The sequence below is a fragment of the Halyomorpha halys genome, unplaced genomic scaffold, assembly GCF_000696795.3.
Source record: "Halyomorpha halys isolate HHAL.00 unplaced genomic scaffold, Hhal_1.1 Scaffold2402.1, whole genome shotgun sequence".
NCBI lineage: Eukaryota > Metazoa > Arthropoda > Insecta > Hemiptera > Pentatomidae > Halyomorpha > Halyomorpha halys.
The window spans coordinates 40054-60156 of NW_027111322.1; the positions used below are offsets into that span (position 1 = coordinate 40054).

Genomic DNA, 20103 nt, shown 5'->3' on the forward strand with positions numbered 1-20103 from the left:
TTAAGATTTTAATTTTATCTATGCATCTGTTTTATTTTTATTCTGTTTTATTTTTTTTAGTTATTTTTATTCTTGTTAACTAACTTCAAAATTTATTTAAAGAACTGAATGAAAATTTTTCTTATATTTATTTGCTACCGAATCCAACACACACTTGGTTAATCAATAGACATTGACCCCAAGCAAGAGTTAGCGAATGTTATACATTGTATAGCTCTCCCTAAATATGATGTTGCAGATTAAGTAGAATAATCAAAGTAGATTAACTTCTAACCAAAGTAGAACATTATATTTAACCAATATTAGAATATTGATTGATTTTTTTGTCGGAAGTATCGAAGTATGAATGTTCTAATAGTATAGGAACTACTTTCTCTAGCTCTTGAGCTCATTTTTATTTTTTATTGTCAATATAAAACCTCTTTAGAAAATCAAAGAAATTAACTTAAAGCATTTTATAAAACTATTACGAGCTGAGAGGTCCCTTGCGAAACCCGTACTAGTAAAATAAGATACAAATCGAAAAGTGAGTCAGTTACATAATCATATAATGTGCACCATTACGTGTTTACACAAAAAACCCTATCAAAAACACCACAGAACGTACCATAAAAAGTTTAAAATATACTGCGATTTAGCAAAAAAAAAAAAAAATGCAATTATATGGAATGTTTCTAGCAAGAACTCTGCTTGTCAGCTGTGCTTCATCAATGTTTTTTCTTATGTCGAATGGTTGTTCGTCTTGCTGCCCAATATAAATTCGATTTTTTCACATGCTCATTGGAAATGATTTGTTTCTTAATTGTCAGCGAAGGACGGTGGAGGAGATGCAGTGCTGCCTCGCTTCCCTAATACTGGATTGGGAGATGTCTGTTTAAATGTTCCCCTCTTTTCGCAAACAAACTCTATTTCAAGCAAAGAGGCTTTCAGCATAAAAGGAAAAAATCTTTCTTGAACCTTTGAGCGTGAATTTTGTTGTTATTCAAAAACCCTACATACGTTCTTTGCATTTGCAGAGCATTGTTTTGCTGACCGTCTAGCCTCTTTAGGAATGCATCAGTGGCAGAACAAATGATCTCAAAACCATAGTATAAACCTTATATGCGAAACCCATCACATTTTGGGTTGCTCCCCATGTATTTACTCCAAGCCATGTTAGGAGCTTATGCCTTTTTTCTCCCTTCGTTTCCATCTCTCCAGTTTGCCTGTTCCAATTCATTTTTGTATCTAAATTAACTCTCAGGTACTTATCTGTATAGGTTCTTTGCAAATATATTATTGTAGATGGCTTCATCAAGCTGCCTGTGGGATTGAAGGAAAGAATCCCAATGATGTGATCTGAAAGCTGTAAATTTTCATAAAGGGCATCCGAATCTCACAGTTAATGGGTTATTTTAATTTTTTAACTAATAGAAGATTTTTTCAAACTGTAATAGCATCTATAAGATATATAATTATAATTCAACGAAGGGTCCAATGAATTTTCACTCTTAACTGCCAGAGGATATAATTTGATATTATTGATTGAGTTCTGATAACATTCTCGATGCCGACATAGTATTTATTTATAAAAAGAAGGTATATATGGGATGAAAAAATCCCACATCCCACATCCTTAAACAATAATTTATAACAATATAAAACTGCTTTGGGTATATATTCACTATGTACATTTCCTAAAACAATTGAAGATCAACCTTGCCCTAGTAGACTGAATATATGATCAATAATTATTTTCACTTATGCTCAATGAGTGAGTAAAGTTAGGTTCAATCAGAGTCAGACAGGAAAGAGGGGAAGAAGTGAGAATGAATCAACAGAGAAAACTGAAGCAATAATAAATCACCATTGAAGTAAGCCCAGCATCCGATCAACGTGCAATAACAACAATATTAATTGAGAAATCAGAATTTATTTATTTAAACTGAAAATTTCATAAAATTGTTGGAGCAGAAATAGAAAATTTTAATTTGGCCAAATTTGATTTCTTTATTTTGTATCAAGTTTAATCTTATTTTGTATTCAGATTTTAATTTTGGTAAAAGTCATCAATCATTCATATATCAAATACAGTCTACTTCATATTCATTACATAACTAGCCCTAAAATCACTTTTTTTGATCGTTTGTAATATTTAGCTCACACTAAATTACCTTGATCATTAAACATACTGTGACTATTTGATAACGCCATCAGATATTTTTATGCTGAATTAATATAAAATTAGTAAAGTTTTTATAACATAAGTCAGTTAATAATTTCAAATATAGGAATGTAAAATTTAATTATGACTAACCCGTTATTGTATATTGCACAATAAAGCATTCAGCTATAAAACAATATTATAAATAAAAGAATCAAATAAAAGTATTTTAGAAGTAGCCCATTTAATAGCCCATATTATTTTTATGACAAAGGGATTTGAGGCGACCTAGTAGTAATACAAATAATAATAGCCGTCTCTGGTCGACATTGCAGGGACTCTATATCACCTTGTCGATTTCTAAGTTATATAAATAGGATTTTTAATTCCGATTAAAATTCCTCCGATAAATCACTCAGTCCCTTCTACACCAAAAAAATAAATAATACACAAGGACCTGGACACACCATTTGTGACTGGCATATAGCATGACTAGTGAGTGAGTGCAGCGAATACCCTAAACTACTGGTACAAACATTACTGAATGACTCACTAAATCCTACAAGTTACTACTTCTGCTACATTAGGTAGATGTATTTTGTCAGGAGTGTCTTCATTGGAAGGCTTCCTCAATCACGAATTCGTACTATTCCTATGCGGAGATTGTCAAATGAATCACAAATTTAGATAGGTAGAATTAGAAAATAAAGAATAATAATTATATAAATAGAAAATACTCAAGGATTAACCAAGGCTTAATGTTCACTGTAAGGCAGAATACTATGAATGTAATGGGGAAGGGCAACTGTCTGCTTGTTTCAGCGAAATCAAAAAGGCATTTAACAGGGTAAAAAGCACGACATTTATCAGAGTCTTAGAAGAATGCAATATTGATTGGAGCCTAATATTTGCAACTGATAGTATTATAATTACCAGAAGAACATTGTCAGTGCAGGGAATAATCTTTCCAAAGAATTTAAAACAAAATTAGGGATCCATCGAGGCTGCAATCTTAGCCCATTGTTGTTTATTCTGGTCCTCGTTATGGTATTGAAAACAGCGAAGGAAAGGCTCAAACGTTTTCACCTGAGGTACTCCGACTTAAGGCCCATTAATTAGTCAGCTTTGCTTTACCGATGATGTAGCAGCACTAGCAAAAAGGACAAAGTCATACACTACAACCTAAATGTTCTCCAACAAGGATCTCTCCCTCTGTGAACATGAAAATGAATGCTAAAAAGACTGAAGTAAACAGTAAACACGTGAGGAAATATACCAAAATCAAGTTGTACGAGTCTACATTTTTAACATTGGTCAAATATTCTGCCTGTTCTGGACAATAGATACAAAACAAATAGGACAAATCCAGTAATTGGAATGGAGGGGCCTGAAAAAGCCTAGGTAGAACTAGGCGATACAGGAGTCTATACTACAAGAAGGACCAGTCTCAGGGAGAAAGCCTTACACATCAGTATAGAGGAATCCCAACTTAGGTGGTTTGGTCACCTTCTTAGAATGCTAAACTACCACCTTGCCAGAAAGGTGCATGAGGCCAAGACAGAAGGAATGTGACCTAGAGGTAGGACCAAAATCACCTGGGAGCAGAAGGACCGGAGGGCCTTCCGTAAAAGAAACTGAAACTAAAAGAGAGAAGATTAATGGTCAACGGGCACGATCAGAAGCAGCTTTAAGATATAAGCAGGAACCTTAAACCACTATGTGGCAACGAAGATTTTGGATTACAATAAATAGGAAATTGATAATTTAGTATTGTAGTCACTCTATTATATCTTCAAATTATACCAATAGAACAATTATGATTAAATCGCTTAAATAAAATCATTTAAAAAATTTGTGAAGGGGCAAAAATAAGTAATGAATGAAGGGTTAAATAAGTAAATGTTATGTTGAGGGAGAGAGGAAAAGAAGAATGAGGAAGAGAGGCAAAGAATGAAGAGGAAATTAAAAAACTGCAGACAGAACAAGACTTTCTACTAGTATGATGAATAATTTGAGCAATAATAAACAAAAATGAATTATTACAATAATTCTGCACTATTTAATTAAAAATAACTGCTAGTATCTATTCTAGAACTAGAGGTTGGAGAATGGCAATCCAGTAATTTCTTAACACTATAAAACTGACAGGACAAACAAGGGCAAAACGAAGAGGCAGTAATCTTGCCATTGATTTTCCAATTAGCCTATTTTAAGGGAGATTATTTGGTCAGCAAGGCATTACGAAGTGGCAATTGGTTATTTCACTGTCATCATCTAATGCCATCTCATTTCGTTTTATTGCTGCCCAATGAATCCTTTGGTTCCTTTGTTATAACAGAGTGCTTTTTTTTATCTTCTTTCATTCAAGTTAATTTTAACCTTTATTTGTTTTATTTACAGATTGCTATATTTTATTACAACACAAACAACATTCTTGGCAAAAAAAGTTTCCTTTTCATCATTATTTTTTCCCGCTCTTCCTCCGAGATTTTTTTATTTTCAAAATTGTTTAAAGTTTAGAGCGAAGACTTTATGCTTTGATTTGTAAATGGAATTCCAGTCCACTAAAATTATTAGAGCCGTTTTAGCGGCACAGTGTATAAAATGATGTTTAGCAGATGCAATTGCGCAAAACGTATTCGATTTTGCCCACAAACCTGGGACTGAAATCATAATTCACAAAAAAAAATCCACCTATCCAAGAAATATTTTTTCCTTATATTATTGGAATAGGGATTTCAAAACTCTTTATATTTTTCTTCAACCGATATGTTGGTGTATCTAATCGGACTTACCTGTACTGCTAAAATTATCCTTATACCGTTGGGGTTCCGTATTTATAAGGAAATGCTGTTTCTAGAACAACGGTTGGTATAGGAAGATGATTTTTTCAAAATCACACGCAAAACTCCCCTCATTAAGGGAACCTATAAAGGCTGAGTATATCACTGAAGGGCTCCTTAACCCACAGGGTAGACTCATGGCTACAGTAATAGAGTAAATAATTATCTGCCACAGACGGTTAGGTTACTCGTGTCTCAGGAATAAGTTATCTAGCGTTTTTGTTGTTGTCTTACTCACTGAGGTGCTCTTCCTAAAACAGCGTGTGGTTATTAAGAGGTCTAAAGATCATCGGTTTTAACTTTGGTGCCAAATCTCAAAATAATAGTGTATTAAGAGCTTATGTCACGGACGGAAGATGGATGGATTTTTTTTAAGGGGGTGGGGTTATTGAATTGTTTTTTCATGCTTCATTCATAACAAAAATAACTATGAAAAACAACTTATATTTACACTTTGAAAAAGTGGTTATAATGTTTTCTAAAGTCACAGAACTAATATTGGTGCCTTTTTTTACATCTGTACAAAGATTTATTTAAGTTTAATCTACCCTGATAAGGAATTGGGCTAAGAATTGAGGGCAATAAGTTATTACAAGACGCAAAAATAAGTTTATGTAATTATTTCCAGAGTTTGTGGGACCGGAAATTAACAAAACTGAGATAAGATGTTTTATCGCAGATGCTGATTGCTGCAAAGTCTACTTTGTTAGATTGCAAGTCAGCTTGAAGCTACAAATGTAAAGAACAGACCCTAGCAACTTCCTAATTAACCTAGCAAGCTCTAAGAATGCTTAGCTATCTTGTAGTTAGAAGACTGTCGAGTCGTCTGTTAGGGTTTTATTCTTTCTTATCTACCTTTGAAGAAGTTATAAATTATTTAAATTTTTTTTTCATGTATATAAAAAAAATGTCTATTATTTTTTTTTGTTTAATTTCATATTGCCTTAAAGACAACAATTGAGAATTAAAGCAGAATGGTTTTCTTGGATACTGTGTCCTGTCTGCAGCTTTTATATTTTTTTAAAGCACATTGACATTTTTATACAATAATTTAGTTTTATTTCTAATTATTAATATAAAAAAAATAACATCGAAGACATCCTGGGGAAAGGGTGGGATTAGGAAATTGCCTTTCCGAGTGGGTTTCTGAATTCACGTACCTTGGAATTCATGTACTCTGGCTCACAAGTCACACGCGATAATGTCATCGAAGCAGATATAAAAAGAAGGATATTACCCGTAAACAGATGTTGCTTTGGATTCAGGGAGGTTAATGACCAGAAAAACAAAAATTTCTCTGTACAAAACTCTGATTTGCCCAGTCCTTGCAAAAAGAGCGGAAACATGGACTATGGCAAAAGAAACGTATCTGAAGTTGGCCCAAAAGATAGTTGGTGGAGAGTGGAGACGAAGAATAAATGAAGAGGTTTACAACTCTTTAGCGAGCTTGACGTTGTTAGTCTTATCAAACGATATCGCCTGAGATGGGTTGGTCATATGGCCAGGACGGAGGAACAGAAAACTCCTATAAGATTACTGACGGAGATAGTCCATGGCCGGAGGATAGTTGAGGATATATAGCGACTTCGATGGATTGACTGTATGACTGTGGATGCGAGAGGTTTGGCAGTCCACAACTGGATGGCAGCAGCGCAAGACAGAAACTTCTGGTGGTTGCTGGTTGAGGAGCCCTTGCCTCGTCAACTTGTTGTAGCACCAAACTAATAATAAATATTTTAGCATTAATTTGTACTTACTTACTCTGCTTCAGTATTATAGAGTAAGTCAAAATTATCTGAATATATTATATAAATTTAAATTTACAAGAATAACACTATAGTATAATTAATGGTTACAACAGAAAATAAAGTATAAATAAAACTTTAAGCAAAGCCTGTGGGAGATAATTCAATTAATTATCATATGATTGAACTCTAGGTTTTTATAACCATTTGGAATTTATCAGTGATTATATTTCATTTATAAAAATATTTAATTTTCAATATCTTCAATAGTATCATTAGATATTTCCTTATTACCCTTTGTTATTAATGAAAAAAAAAATGTGGCGCCCGAAGTTAATTATTATTTATTAATCTTTTTTCTTTCCTACGCTTATCCATAAAAAATATATAGTGCTATGGCGTCCCGATTTCGCTACCGGCGAATATATTCCAATCCCGCTTGAAAGTATACAGTGGAGTTGGTAGTAATATTACTATCTTGAACAAGAATGAAGCAATCATTAATTTGCATTTTGTCGTTAAAGTTATATTACTAAATTTATTGAAGTTTGTTTCTGTAATTTTTTTCTAATGTATTGAATATTATAGATCATAAGTTAGAAATCTTCAAAATGAATTTACACAACTATGAACATGACTTATAGTTTTGTTTGAAGTGATTATAATATAAGACTATAGATTATAGTATAATGCTTGTATATTTTAAAGAATAAATCATGAGTGTGAATAACATTGTAATGTTTAATTTATTTGGTTGTTTATAATATTGAATGTTTTATGGTTATTTATGATATAGAGATTTCAATTTGTAGATCACAATATCTCGACAACGTTAAAGAAATGCCATTTACTTTTCTACTACAATGAAGGAAATTCTCTCTAAAATTCATATTTATGCCTGATCTTGTAGAATGTATTTTATCTTATTTTGTCTTCTTCTCTTCTTTATCTGTTCTCAGGCGAGGAGTGCTTCCACGAGTAGTTTCAGAAGCCTAAGTCAGGTACAATATAGTCGAGAATGGAAATTTATTTATTTAGATTTTCGATAATTGCATAAATAATTAAATATATAACAGAATAGTGGAGAGAGAGTGTAGAAGTTATTAATTACAAATGGCATGCAAGGAATTTAATTTGATTAGTTGGCACGACATAAAGTTCCGTTGTGGACTTTGGATATGAAATTAAACAGAACCTAGAATCTTAGGGAATTAGATTAACTTCAGCTCTTTTAGTGTATGCAAATAGGATATTCAATATTTAGAATAATCGATTTTATATAATTTTTTTTTAAATATAAGTACATATTTTTTTTATAACCAAAGTAGCATGTTATATTTAAATAAATATTGTATGATTATTAATCAGAATGTTTTAAGTTAAGTCTATTTAACTTAACTTAAAACATTCTTATTATAACGATATCCATTTTACTATCATTAACACGTAACGAATAAATATTGTATGATTATATATAAGCAGTTAGTTGAAACAGTACACAACACTTGTATATCATATTTAGCTTATGGATGCAACGCAATACTACGCATTATTATTTAAATATCACACATTTCAATCACATTTATTAAATATTATTTATATATCTTGTAAATATTGACTATTAGATAATTAGATTTTAGTGAAGATATAAAGCTTAAAAATAGAATGTAGTTATAAAAATTAGTAAATAGAAGCGCTTAGATACACATTTGAGCACATTTTTTAATGATAGTTACATAAATGAAACTTTAATTACAGTTATCATAGAAGAGGATTACTTTGCTCATGAACGTAAAACATTGTTCCCTTCATGTCAAAATTTTCGCGTAGCTATGTGTGGCACACCAGTGGTATTGAAAGACGCGAAAAGGCTGTGAAAGAAAAATATGTACATCTGATTGGTGGATTCGAAGATCATAGGATAAATAAGATGTTTTTCATTTTCCTCTTGTTATTCTACGTTCAACAATATCTTACTTTTACAGCCATATTACTGCTCCTCGTATATATGATATCGATTATTATCAAATATCAACTTTTATTGTCGATACTTTTATTAGTCGTAATTTCCGAAAGTATGACTGCTTGTAACTTGGCTCTAGTAAACTGTAATTTTTTGCGATAATAGGTTCCGATATTTTTGTTTTTCTTTTGTTCGATTTCAATTTTCTATAAAGTTTAATTTAAATCCATTTAAGTTTAATTTAGAATTTCCAAACAAGTTAATTTAAAAATTCTTGTAAAAAATGTCTGGCAAGTGCAACTCGTATAGCTTCCTTACTACTTTTTATCCCATTTTTTACTTTTTGTAAAAATATTTTTACGAAAATGATCTTCTTTTTTTATATTCCGATTGGGAACTTAATTAACTATATTTAGTAATTTAATTTGTTGTCCGAGAATATCTAGAGGGCGAACCGTTGTCAATGCATTACTGTATCCAAATATTTTTTTTTTTCACGGGTAAATGAAAGTAGTTGATAAACTTCGATAAAATTTTGTATACTAATCCTTTGAACTAAATCGGACGAGCCTTCTCTGATACATATGTACGTTTAGGAAACTATGTTTCCGCAGTTAACTTTTTATCCTAAGTTTCCGTTTCCTGTATTTGAATAAATGTTGCATAGGTAAGATAAGACCGTCGTTAAATCAAGATATATAGCGGTGGGTTAGCTGAGAACGATTCTCTTCCATCATTATTGGTGTAAAGATCTTCTTCGAGACTATTGTGGCATGTCGTACATCGACCACTATAATTGCTATAATTGTCTGTTTTAAAAGTAAGATTAGTAAGGCAACGCTAGGGTGGCGGCTTTTTTTTTTTTTTTTTTTTTTTTAATTTTAGCCACTCTTTCAATGTTAATCGATTTAATTAATTATTAACTTATTTATACTTACCTTCTCACACCAATCTGGACTCAGGCTGCTTAAAAAACTTACTGAAACTGCAACAAGCTCAATCAAAAGTGGTAGGGCATTTGTACATGGTACAAAAATTTTGACTTTTCTTCGACTTTCCATAAACTTTAGGCTGAATCATACGAGATGTTTTATAGGTTAATTTTACAGTTTTAACATAAATACTTTTGCACATGCGTAAGCCATGCCATATGATAGTCTCTGATATAATAAATACTTTATTATTTTTATACTAAACAGCTGACATCCCAACCCATCTTATCACAACCCACTATCCTCACCATGTACGCCGAAGACACATGCCTATTCTCAGTAAACAGTGATCCTTACATTGTATCCCAAATCCTCCAATCCCACATCACCACCCTTGAAGAATGGTGCCAAAACTGGAGGATTAAAATTAATTCCAATAAATCTAACCAAATCACATGTACCTTTCGTCGTAAACCCATGCCCTCTTGCCGTACAATATCCTTTAATAATACCCCAGTTATTCCTGTTGAACAGATCTGTTACTTAGGACTACATCTCGACAAACAAATGACATGGAATCATCATACAAGACTAAAAAGACAAGAAACTGCTCGTCGATTCCGACTATTACAACATTTACTAAATAAAAAGTCTAAATTGCCAATCCATTACAAAAGATTGATCTACATGACTATTATAAGGCCTATTTGGACATACGGAGTTGAGCTTTGGGGCTCCGCTAAACCATCAAATTCCTCCCGAATCCAATCCTTACAGTCCGAAATCCTTCGTAAAATCCTTAACGCTTCTTACTTTGTCACAAATCAAATCATCCATCATGACCTCAATGTCCCCTATGTTGCCGATTTGGCCAGCACCAGATACTATTCTTTCCATGATAAACTTCCCAACCACCCAAATCTACTTGTTTCTAACCTGGCTTCTCCTTCATTACCTAATAATCCTCATTGGCGTCTGAAAAGAAGATGGCCTCGAGATCTCGTCTAGAAATGTTATTGGAGTTCTATCAATGATTAGAATCTCCACATGTTTGTATCATGTCACTATGTCACCTACGGCAAATTTACTTGTTGTATTTATTTTTTACAGTTGTTTAAACAATAAAAAAATTATTAAAAAAAAATTGGTCCAAATGAGACAAGCTGTTTCAGTAATGAAGGTGTGCCGAAAAACAAAGTTAATTGACACTGAAACAAAAAAATAGTGGACGGAATCTAACAAATTCTATACGTTGGCATTTAGATGGGACCAATATACTAACTCACACAATGCGATCACATAATCGATTGATTATGGCGTATTACTAATTTGATTACAAACAACCCATTTTTTTTTTTAATCTACGGAATATAAAATACGAATATAAATTTTCGATTCTGAGGACATAATTTTTGTTCAATTCTTGCAAGAATAAAAAGCACCTTGTATTATTTTTGATAGGTAGCAGAATTTAAATTGATAATTAGGATCCATTTCAGTTTAGATCTAAATTGAATGACAATTTCTGTTTCAATATTTTTTTTTCTCTTTATATATAAATGTAGAATATATATTGTTCAAGGAAAAAACATTAATTAAGTTTTACGATAAAATAGAGATATCAGTCTTTTCGTACAATTTTCAAAGAAAAAAGTGTTTTTTTTTATTTTACTCATGTATGTTCCTACTGGTTCTTTTCTTCTATGATGAGAAGTTCAGCCTTAAATTGAACCAGCTTTAGATATTTATGTGCTTATAATAATTTTTTAATTACCTAAGTACCTAAAAAAAGGTACGAAGCCTCCCAACAAACTAATGAACTGCACTTTTTTGTAAAAAAAAAAAGATAATAAATGCATAGGAAGTTTTAGACTTTCATCAACGTGCCAAAAATGAAAAATTGTAAAAAAAAAAAGTTCATAATCTGTTCCGAAATTACTTTTACTGAACTTTTACAGAAATCTTTAGTAATTGATTGTAAACAAGAACTTCTAACAAATGAAATCGCTGTACAGAACTCCATTTCGTGAAGACAAAAGTCAAGTTACAATGAAAGACGTGTGTTGAGTTTTCCAAGCCCGGATTGTGATAGAAAGAATTCACCTCACGGAAGCCAGAAACCCAGTGAATGCTGAATAAGGAGTATTCTCTACTGATAGGCTTGTTTTGATTGAAGAGAAAAATCTCTAAGAAATGTTCCGTAAATCTGCAAAGGTGTTTAGTTTTCAAACATGTGAAGATCCTATAATGAAACCGATGTCTCGATATTTCATTAATAGTCTATATAGGGAGAAGATAGTTGACCGTATGAAGTAGCGTTAGAGGAAGATAGTGCGGGTGGTGGTCAATAAAGCTATCAAAATAGTAAGAGAAGACTATTTCGTTAACTAACGTTACGCCCCACTAACCTGGGATTGACAAATATGGAATTGACAAAACATTAAAATAAAAAATATTTTTGAAAAATTGTTATGAAGTATATAAAGAATAATAATGTTATAAGGAAGTATATACTAATACATACAACCAGGGCCCTGTTTTATAATGAAAGCTAATAGTATTGGTTCATAGTACAAGTATTGAAAGTGTTAATTACACTAATACTTATTTTTTCATAATAGGAACGGCCATTAGTGATATTATAGGAGTTAAAAAGTACTAAAGTACAAGTTACTATTGTACAAGCCAGTGTAAGTCTATTAAGTTAAATCGAAAAGACTAATTTATAATTAGTTGGTACTTCATTATGGAACAAGTCCCAGGTGTGATAAAGTCCTAAATACTCTCGACTAACAAATTTTAGAAAAATACTCCGTAGAAATAGTTTAGATATGGAAACTCATGAGGACATAATAGCTGAGCGGGCTGGAGCAAGGGTCCCAGAACGCTTGGTTCTGAAGGTTGTGGGTTCGATTCTTACCTGGGCTGGTCAATATTTATTTCACGGCGGCCCCGAGAAAGAACCTTGACATTCCCACTCTGGGGCTGTAGAGGTCCTAACTAGAGCCAAAAAAAAAAACTTTTAAAATGATTTACACCTACATCTTTACCATATCTATAACTATTTCTAACGAGTATTCTTCCACAATTTATTAGTGTAGATCTGTACTTAGAATTTTATCACACATAGGCCCTGTTTCATAATAAAGTACAAACTAATACTATTAAACTTGTACTTAGCATTTGGTACAATTTTACTGACTAATAAAATTCTGCTAGACAATTTTCTACATTTAAAATCATGTATTATCAGTAATAGTCGTCTCTATTATGAAACAAAATGTATTAGTGCTTGTACTTTATAGTTTGTGTACTTGTATTTATGGACTAATACTAATAGGATTTCATTTTGAAACAGGCCCCTGGTTGTATGTATTTAGTTACTAGTTTCTAGTCCACCTAAATGTATGCTTCTAATATAATAACATTATTATTTTTTATATACGTAATAAACATAACATGCTTTTTAATGTTCTTTATTTTAATGTTTTGTCAATTCTATTATGTTTTTATCTTATTATTCATTTAGTGGGGCGTAACGTTGGTTAACAATAAACAGTTTTCTTTTACAATTTTGATATCTTTATTAACAGCCACCCGGACTTTCTTCCTACAATTAATAGTCTAAGCGAAATTGATTTAGTGATATTTCTTAATTCGTCAGGCCCCAATCTAAAGCGAGGGAAATTATAAGATAAAAAATAAAAATAATTATGTTGCAGAGTTTCTTTAAATTCTTCTTCAAAATAGAATTGTAAAACAAAATATGTTTAATATTAAACTAAGATTATATAAACACAGTTTTTGTCTTTTAATTATTTATATTAAATTAATATTGCATATTTTTACCCAGTAAAATAATATCCTAGTTTATATATGAAATACAGATTAATGTAAATTTTCTTAAATTTAAAGGCAAAATTATTATACAAATTCCAATCAACAAACTTAATCCCCTACGTTTCGGGTTATTTTCTATCTTTGGGAACAAACCTTTTTCAGTTGCACATTTCAGTATGTACTGGAAATCCAACCTAGAATTTCTTAAGTAGAGCAAAAAAATTAAGTAGTGAGCATCATTTACTTAAAATTAATACGATTTTTTTAGAATTGTTAGTAAATTTGTACAATCTTAATTTATTAAAAAAAAAAAAATGGTGGAAACAAGTTATACATATATATTAGAATAATAATTAGTATTTTAAAAAAAATACAAATAATAATATTCATCAGATAATATTATATTTCAATGTAAAGATTATACTATAATTTTTGAATATTTTATTACTACAACTGGTAATAATGAATCTGTAGACATCAATCATAATAATTCCGTTACACCTACTAAAATTTACCCAATAAGTAAAGTCTATAGTAATAATAAACGCACTGAACTAATAATATAAACTAAATGTTAGCAGAACTTTTTTTTTATTTTGTTTACATAATTAGTTTAACTTTCTACGAAATTAGAAAATGTTCTTTAAACGAGGAAGATCCACCAAGATTTATTATACTGTTTGTTGGGCCGTTTACGAGACTAAGTGACTAGACAGCTATAAGGCTCCCTGCCAGTCAAAAACTAACTAACCAAATATTAAAAAGATTTAGGAAGGACGAAATTCCAAAACCAATTATTTAGTGGAAGCTATTTTAGTTTCCTCACTTCCTTGTGCAATATCACAACTTAGACAATATTTCTTGATATACATGATATAAAAATATCAACATAAAGAAGAGTTACGACCGTAATAATATTTTTAAGTATATTCCTTTAAATCGGATTATTGTACAAAAAAAAAACAACCAAAAACGTGCAACAAAAAATCTTAAATCTTAAATAATAATTCCGTTGGGCCGCCCGTTCCTCAGTGGTTAAGACACAGTCTTACCAATTTGATGCCTATTGGCGGTGCCGGTTCGAATCCGGCCTGGGACGTTGACTTTTTTCATTGAGTGGCGGTCCCACAAAACTAACCAAATATTAAAAAGATTTAGGAAGGACGAAATTCCAAAATCAATTATTTAGTGGAAGCTATTTTAGTTTCCTCACTTCCTTGTGCAATATCACAACTTAGACAATATTTCTTGATATACATGATATAAAAATATCAACATAAAGAAAAGTTACGACCGTAATAATATTTTTAAGTATATTCCTTTAAATCGGATTATTGTACAAAAAAAAAAACAACCAAAAACGTGCAACAAAAAATCTTAAATCGTGCCGTAAAAACCCAAAATGTGTATTAAACATAATAATCTTTATTTAATTTACAATAATAATATATAAAAGCTTATATATCCTCGTCTGAATAGAATTAAAGTCGGTAAATATTTTGCAAAAATACATTAAAATCTAAACTTCTCTTATTAAAAAACTAATAATTTTTCCTTGATTAAAAAGCTATGAGAGAAATATTTATATTAAATGATTCTATATTCCTGTTATGAAGACTGGAATTCAATTTTCAACTTCATAAAACAACAAAAAGTTTTAAGTTTTAGAAACATATGAAAACCGCAATGTAAAAAGGAATATTTAAAAATCTACTTTCTTATTAAATCTAGTTTTTAATTTCGCATAAAATTCCACACACCATGTTCTTACCCCTAATTTTTCAATTGTGTATTTACATACGAATATAGCATTAACCAAAAAAACCAACGAGTAATAAGGCAATTAAGAAAAAAATTTTAAATTTTGATTGAAAATATATTGGTACATTATTATCCGGCGTTTTATTTAACTTTAAAATCACCACTAAAAGAGTCAGAAGGAAAATTAAAATAATTTCCATTAATCCCAACAAAGTGAGGCGGAAGATTGAAGAATTTTATAAGGGGGTTGAGTAACTCCAAGTTAAAACTATAACAAACAAGCTTATTCTAGAGAGACGTTTTCATAGTTGCCCCAAACAACTGATTAATACTTCTTCAAGATTATTAGCCACTTATGTTTACTTGTTTTTTTATGTTAGGTTGAATTCGACTCTTCGTGTGTTAATCCATACATTGCCTTGACTCATTTTTCATTAATTATAAACTATAAATTTAATAGGAAAAAAAATTAAAATAAGTAAATACATATATGATATGAAGGCATATATGGCATATGTGATATGAGAAATTTAATAAATTAATAAGACCCCTGCTTCTTGTTCCTGAACTAACGGAAGCCTTCATCAGACCTGTTCTTACCTACGGATCGGAGTTCTGTACTCTCATATACACTGAAGAGACGGAGATCCTTGTCTTTGAGCGAATAATCCTTCACCACAAACTCGTTCCATTTAAGGTCGGTGGAAATTGGAGGAGGAAGAACAGGGAGTTCTATGATTAAGATGTGATGAGATACATAAAGCTTGGAAGACTACGTTAGACCTGGACATAATGCCGGAAGATGATATTCCAAGAAAGTTGGAAGACGGAAATCTATACCCGAAAGTAGCAGTCGACGACTTATATGGGAGGACGAATGTCAAGTGATCGCACAATGTATGTTCATAATATTAGCAGTAGTAGAACTAAATAAACTCTATAAATTAGGGCAGACTCAAACCTTTTATTGAAAAAATGTATTGATTGAATAATTCTTAGTTTTTCAAGGCATTAACCAAGAGATCATTCAATCAACATAACTAGGAATCAGATTTGAAATACCTTCTACCTCATTATTTTTGTTAAAATTATTTTACTTTAAGACTCTCAGCATGTACAAAGGAGGAAATAAAACATCTGTTCGAAAGAGCTTGATGCCAGAGAGCATATTCATGTTAGTAAAATTTAACTCCAAAAAAGATATAGGCTTTATTGTTAGCATATGATTGGAAACTTAAAAAAAAAAAATCATCTCGGCATTACAGGATATCTCAACACATATACTGAGATAGATGTCTATTTGGACCAGATCATTAATTTGAATAATTGGTGCGATATGTACATGTCATTGGTTAGCATTTATGAGTTCTTATCTTTTTCTGTCTTGATTGGTGAATGTTAATTAATTGTTTAGTCATGTTATTCGCGCTTGAGAACTTAGGTTCGGTTTTGTAATAACAATTTATTCACTCTGTTTATATTTTATTAAAGCTATTTCTAATAATTTTATATTTCATGTGAAACAGATAGAAATCTCAAGGATCAGGTAGGATCTTCGGAATATTCTCTCCGTTGGATACATATATAGACAATGTATGAGTACACTTTCAATACTATATAGCTATCGATTGTAGACTCGATACTAGGTATAATCGAGAGAAAGGACAGAGCCCTAGAAGAGACTAGACTCAGCGAGGGGCTTTATCAAGACGGGTCGCTATCGATTCATGCACCTCTCCTAAAATCTTTCCACGATTGAACTCCTCAGTGGGAGAATATTCTATCTCTCCTCTATTGGCTATTCATCATCAAATCCATTCCGCCTCTCTTATCTATCGCAACTGAAACCATAGCTATCACAATAGGATAAAATAAATATAGCAAAACATTGTTAAACAACAAATATAGGAAAATTGATAGTAAATTAGCAAAATTTTATTTTTAAATATTAGCATAAAAATAAGTTGTTTTGAACTTTGTTTAATATTCTTCATTTTTGCCCCTCTTACATGAGTAAAATAAAGTCTCAAATTTACATTTAAGCTTCATTAGTCTTTAGAAGAAGTAGAAAAATCTGCTGGGAATAAGCAGAATTTTAAATATACTATTAAAAATACTTCCAGAAGTTATATGTTTGGAAATAGATGTTATTAAGTTGATTAGAAAGAAATCATCTTATTTATTGATTGATTGAAATTTACAATTGTACAAACAAAAAAAAAATACAATAAGTAAATTTGAGGAAGGTTTCCACCACTTCATAGTCTTGGGAAGGAACTCAATTGTAGTACTTCAAACATTAATTTAAATTAGAAGGTCCCGTAGCCATCTTCTTTTCAGATGCCTCGGAGAATTATCATGTATTATTAAGGGTGGTAGATTAAGAACTAATGTGTTAGAATGGAGAAGGTATTTGGAATGAAAGGGATGTTAAGGTTTTTATGGATGAGTTTATTTGTGACATAATAAGGAGCATCAAGGATTTTACGGAGGATTTTGGATTGTAAGTATTGGGTACGGGAGGAATTTTAATCAGTCCATAGTCAACATGAAATATTTTGTAGAAAATGAGGTGTAGAATCATATCCTAGATTCCTCTTCGATAAATTCATAAAAATTTGCGTGTTGGAATAAAGAGGAATCTAATAATTGCATGAAAATACGGTAGACTGGCCTGCAAAAGGAGCGATACACGATGCAGCTCGCGTGCGATTGTTAACAGGTTCATCGCACCGTAAGACCTTCGCATGACTTCGACTCCTTCGACCTTCGTGACTTGTTTTGTTCTCCAACGTTTTAAAGGACTTTAATGTTTCCTTAAGTCCAAATAAGACTTTAAAAGTTCTAATTTACGAAGTAGAATGGCTTTCTAGTAGCTTTTCAGGATGGTTTATAACATACCGTGCTCAACGGCTTGTTATAAGCGTTTTATGTTTGTGACTTTATGAAGTCCATTTTACTCTTTACATGAAAGTAATACCAATAATACTTGTGAAAAAATAATTTATTTACTGTTGTTTATATCATGACAATTAAATTTTGATTAAATACTTCGAAGAACATTCAAAATCTTCATTTGTTAATTATATAATGTACTTTTGTAGAAACAAGAACGATATATATATCGGATTTCAAGGGAAATTATGTCAGTTTTTCAATTGTAATTATAGTTTTTATTCTATAATAATAATAATAGCTGCAATAATTAAGGTCAATATGGCAATAATTAGTTTTCTAGGAATTCATTAATACCGTATACACAGACTAAAGTAAAAAGAAGAATAAAAAATAATGCTATAAAAATTAAAAATTAAAATACAAATATGATATTTATAAATAAAAATATAAATACGTATATAATAAATGCTGATTAAATAATAACAAAATAATTTATATACAAGATAAACAATATTAAATTTAAGTAAAAATGAAATCGTTACTAAATAGCTGGCCGAAAATGCACATTTGGACACAGAGGACTATTCAATGTAAAAATCTGTCTAAAACTGGACACCGAAAATTTGACCAACTGACCATGGCTTCTTTAACTAAAAAAAAAATAAATAAATAATTTACACTTCTCCAACGGTTATCTATACAATAATTTCTTAAAAAATCACATTCTTCAAACTTCAAATAGTATATTCAATAATTGGATTACGTTTCGGACATCATCAACAAAACGAAAATAGCTTACAAAAAAATGTAAATGTATTTGTTGTCATTTCCTACAAAGCATCAGTTTTGCAATCAAATACTTTGTCAATTAACGGTAGATTTTTTGAAAAATAGTTTTAATTCAAATTCCCTTTTACAGGTAATCAAATTTGAAAAAATACTGTTACTTCATTATGCAGATTTTTATTAAACAAGTTCAATTTAAAATTCATTTGTTGACCCGTAAAGTTCAGGCATTAATTTATCCTTTTTTAAAAAATAAAGTGCTCTTGTTTGTACAAGAATGTTTTTAACAACTTAGGAAAATAAAAACGTGACATTATTGTTTTATTTATTCTTTTTTTTTTTAGAATCGAAGGCCTAAGCTAAATCAATATACATCAAAGATAACGATTAATTATTTAATCCTATCTGACGTCATTGTTGTATAAGTCCATTCATTACTATTCACAATTCATTAAAATTCAGTACTCCCCTTGCGATTTGCCAAGAAGAGAAGCTTGCGATTTAAATTCATCTAATTTTAAACTTACAATAATTTTGTAAATTAACGATTCGATAATCGCGTAAGCTATTAGATACCAATCTCAAAATTTATCGAAGAGATTTTTTTTTAATGAATAATTAAGTGGAGCATACTGCTTAATCGGTGCTGATTGGGTTTCGTCTGGCCAATGAGAAGTAAAAAGTTTTTTTGTTTTTTTTATAAACATGTTTGTAGCATCCCTTGTGATTCATAGGTAATGTGTTGAATTGTAGCTTTCAGGGAAAAAACTTCCCTCACACCGCCTAAAATGGATTAACGAACTACCGTTGTAATCAGTATGTATAAAGGAACATTTTTTTTGTCCCCCTCTCCTGTCTGGTCAATTCTTACTCGTGGTGGGGCTTTCTACAGGTAATTAACTTAGTCTAAACACGATGGAATAGTCACGTTTTCATTCAGAAGAACCTCCATGAAATAAAAGTCAACCTCCCCAGGCCGGATTCGTACCGGCGCAGTTGCAGTTACGAGTTGTTGGGATAACGCGAGTTAACGAACGCTATATTATTTAACAGCTATTATTATAAATAGACTATCATTATAAACTATATAGTATAAACTATAGACATCTGGCACATTTCGACAGACACTGACCATAGAGGAAGTGACCTTTCTATGGTATTCTATACCAATGTAAAAGACAAAGCAAGGGTT

At 31.0% G+C, this 20103-nt stretch overlaps 1 protein-coding gene and 1 long non-coding RNA gene across 2 annotated transcripts in view; one reads left to right on the forward strand and one right to left on the reverse strand.

Annotated features, from left to right (window-relative positions):
• LOC106691482 (uncharacterized) overlaps positions 1-6837 on the reverse strand; it is a 9185-nt gene extending 2348 nt beyond the window's left edge. Inside the window, exon 1 of the long non-coding RNA XR_001344794.2 lies at positions 6744-6837. This is a non-coding gene — a long non-coding RNA (uncharacterized lncRNA). The remainder of the gene's footprint in view (positions 1-6743) is intronic.
• Positions 1-20103, forward strand: part of LOC136796240 (uncharacterized) — a gene marked incomplete at its 3' end in the record, with an annotated part of 44440 nt that overhangs the window by 11853 nt on the left and 12484 nt on the right. Inside the window, exon 2 of the mRNA XM_067049344.1 lies at positions 7691-7732. Coding sequence (XP_066905445.1) covers positions 7691-7732 — 42 coding nt within the window. The remainder of the gene's footprint in view (positions 1-7690; positions 7733-20103) is intronic.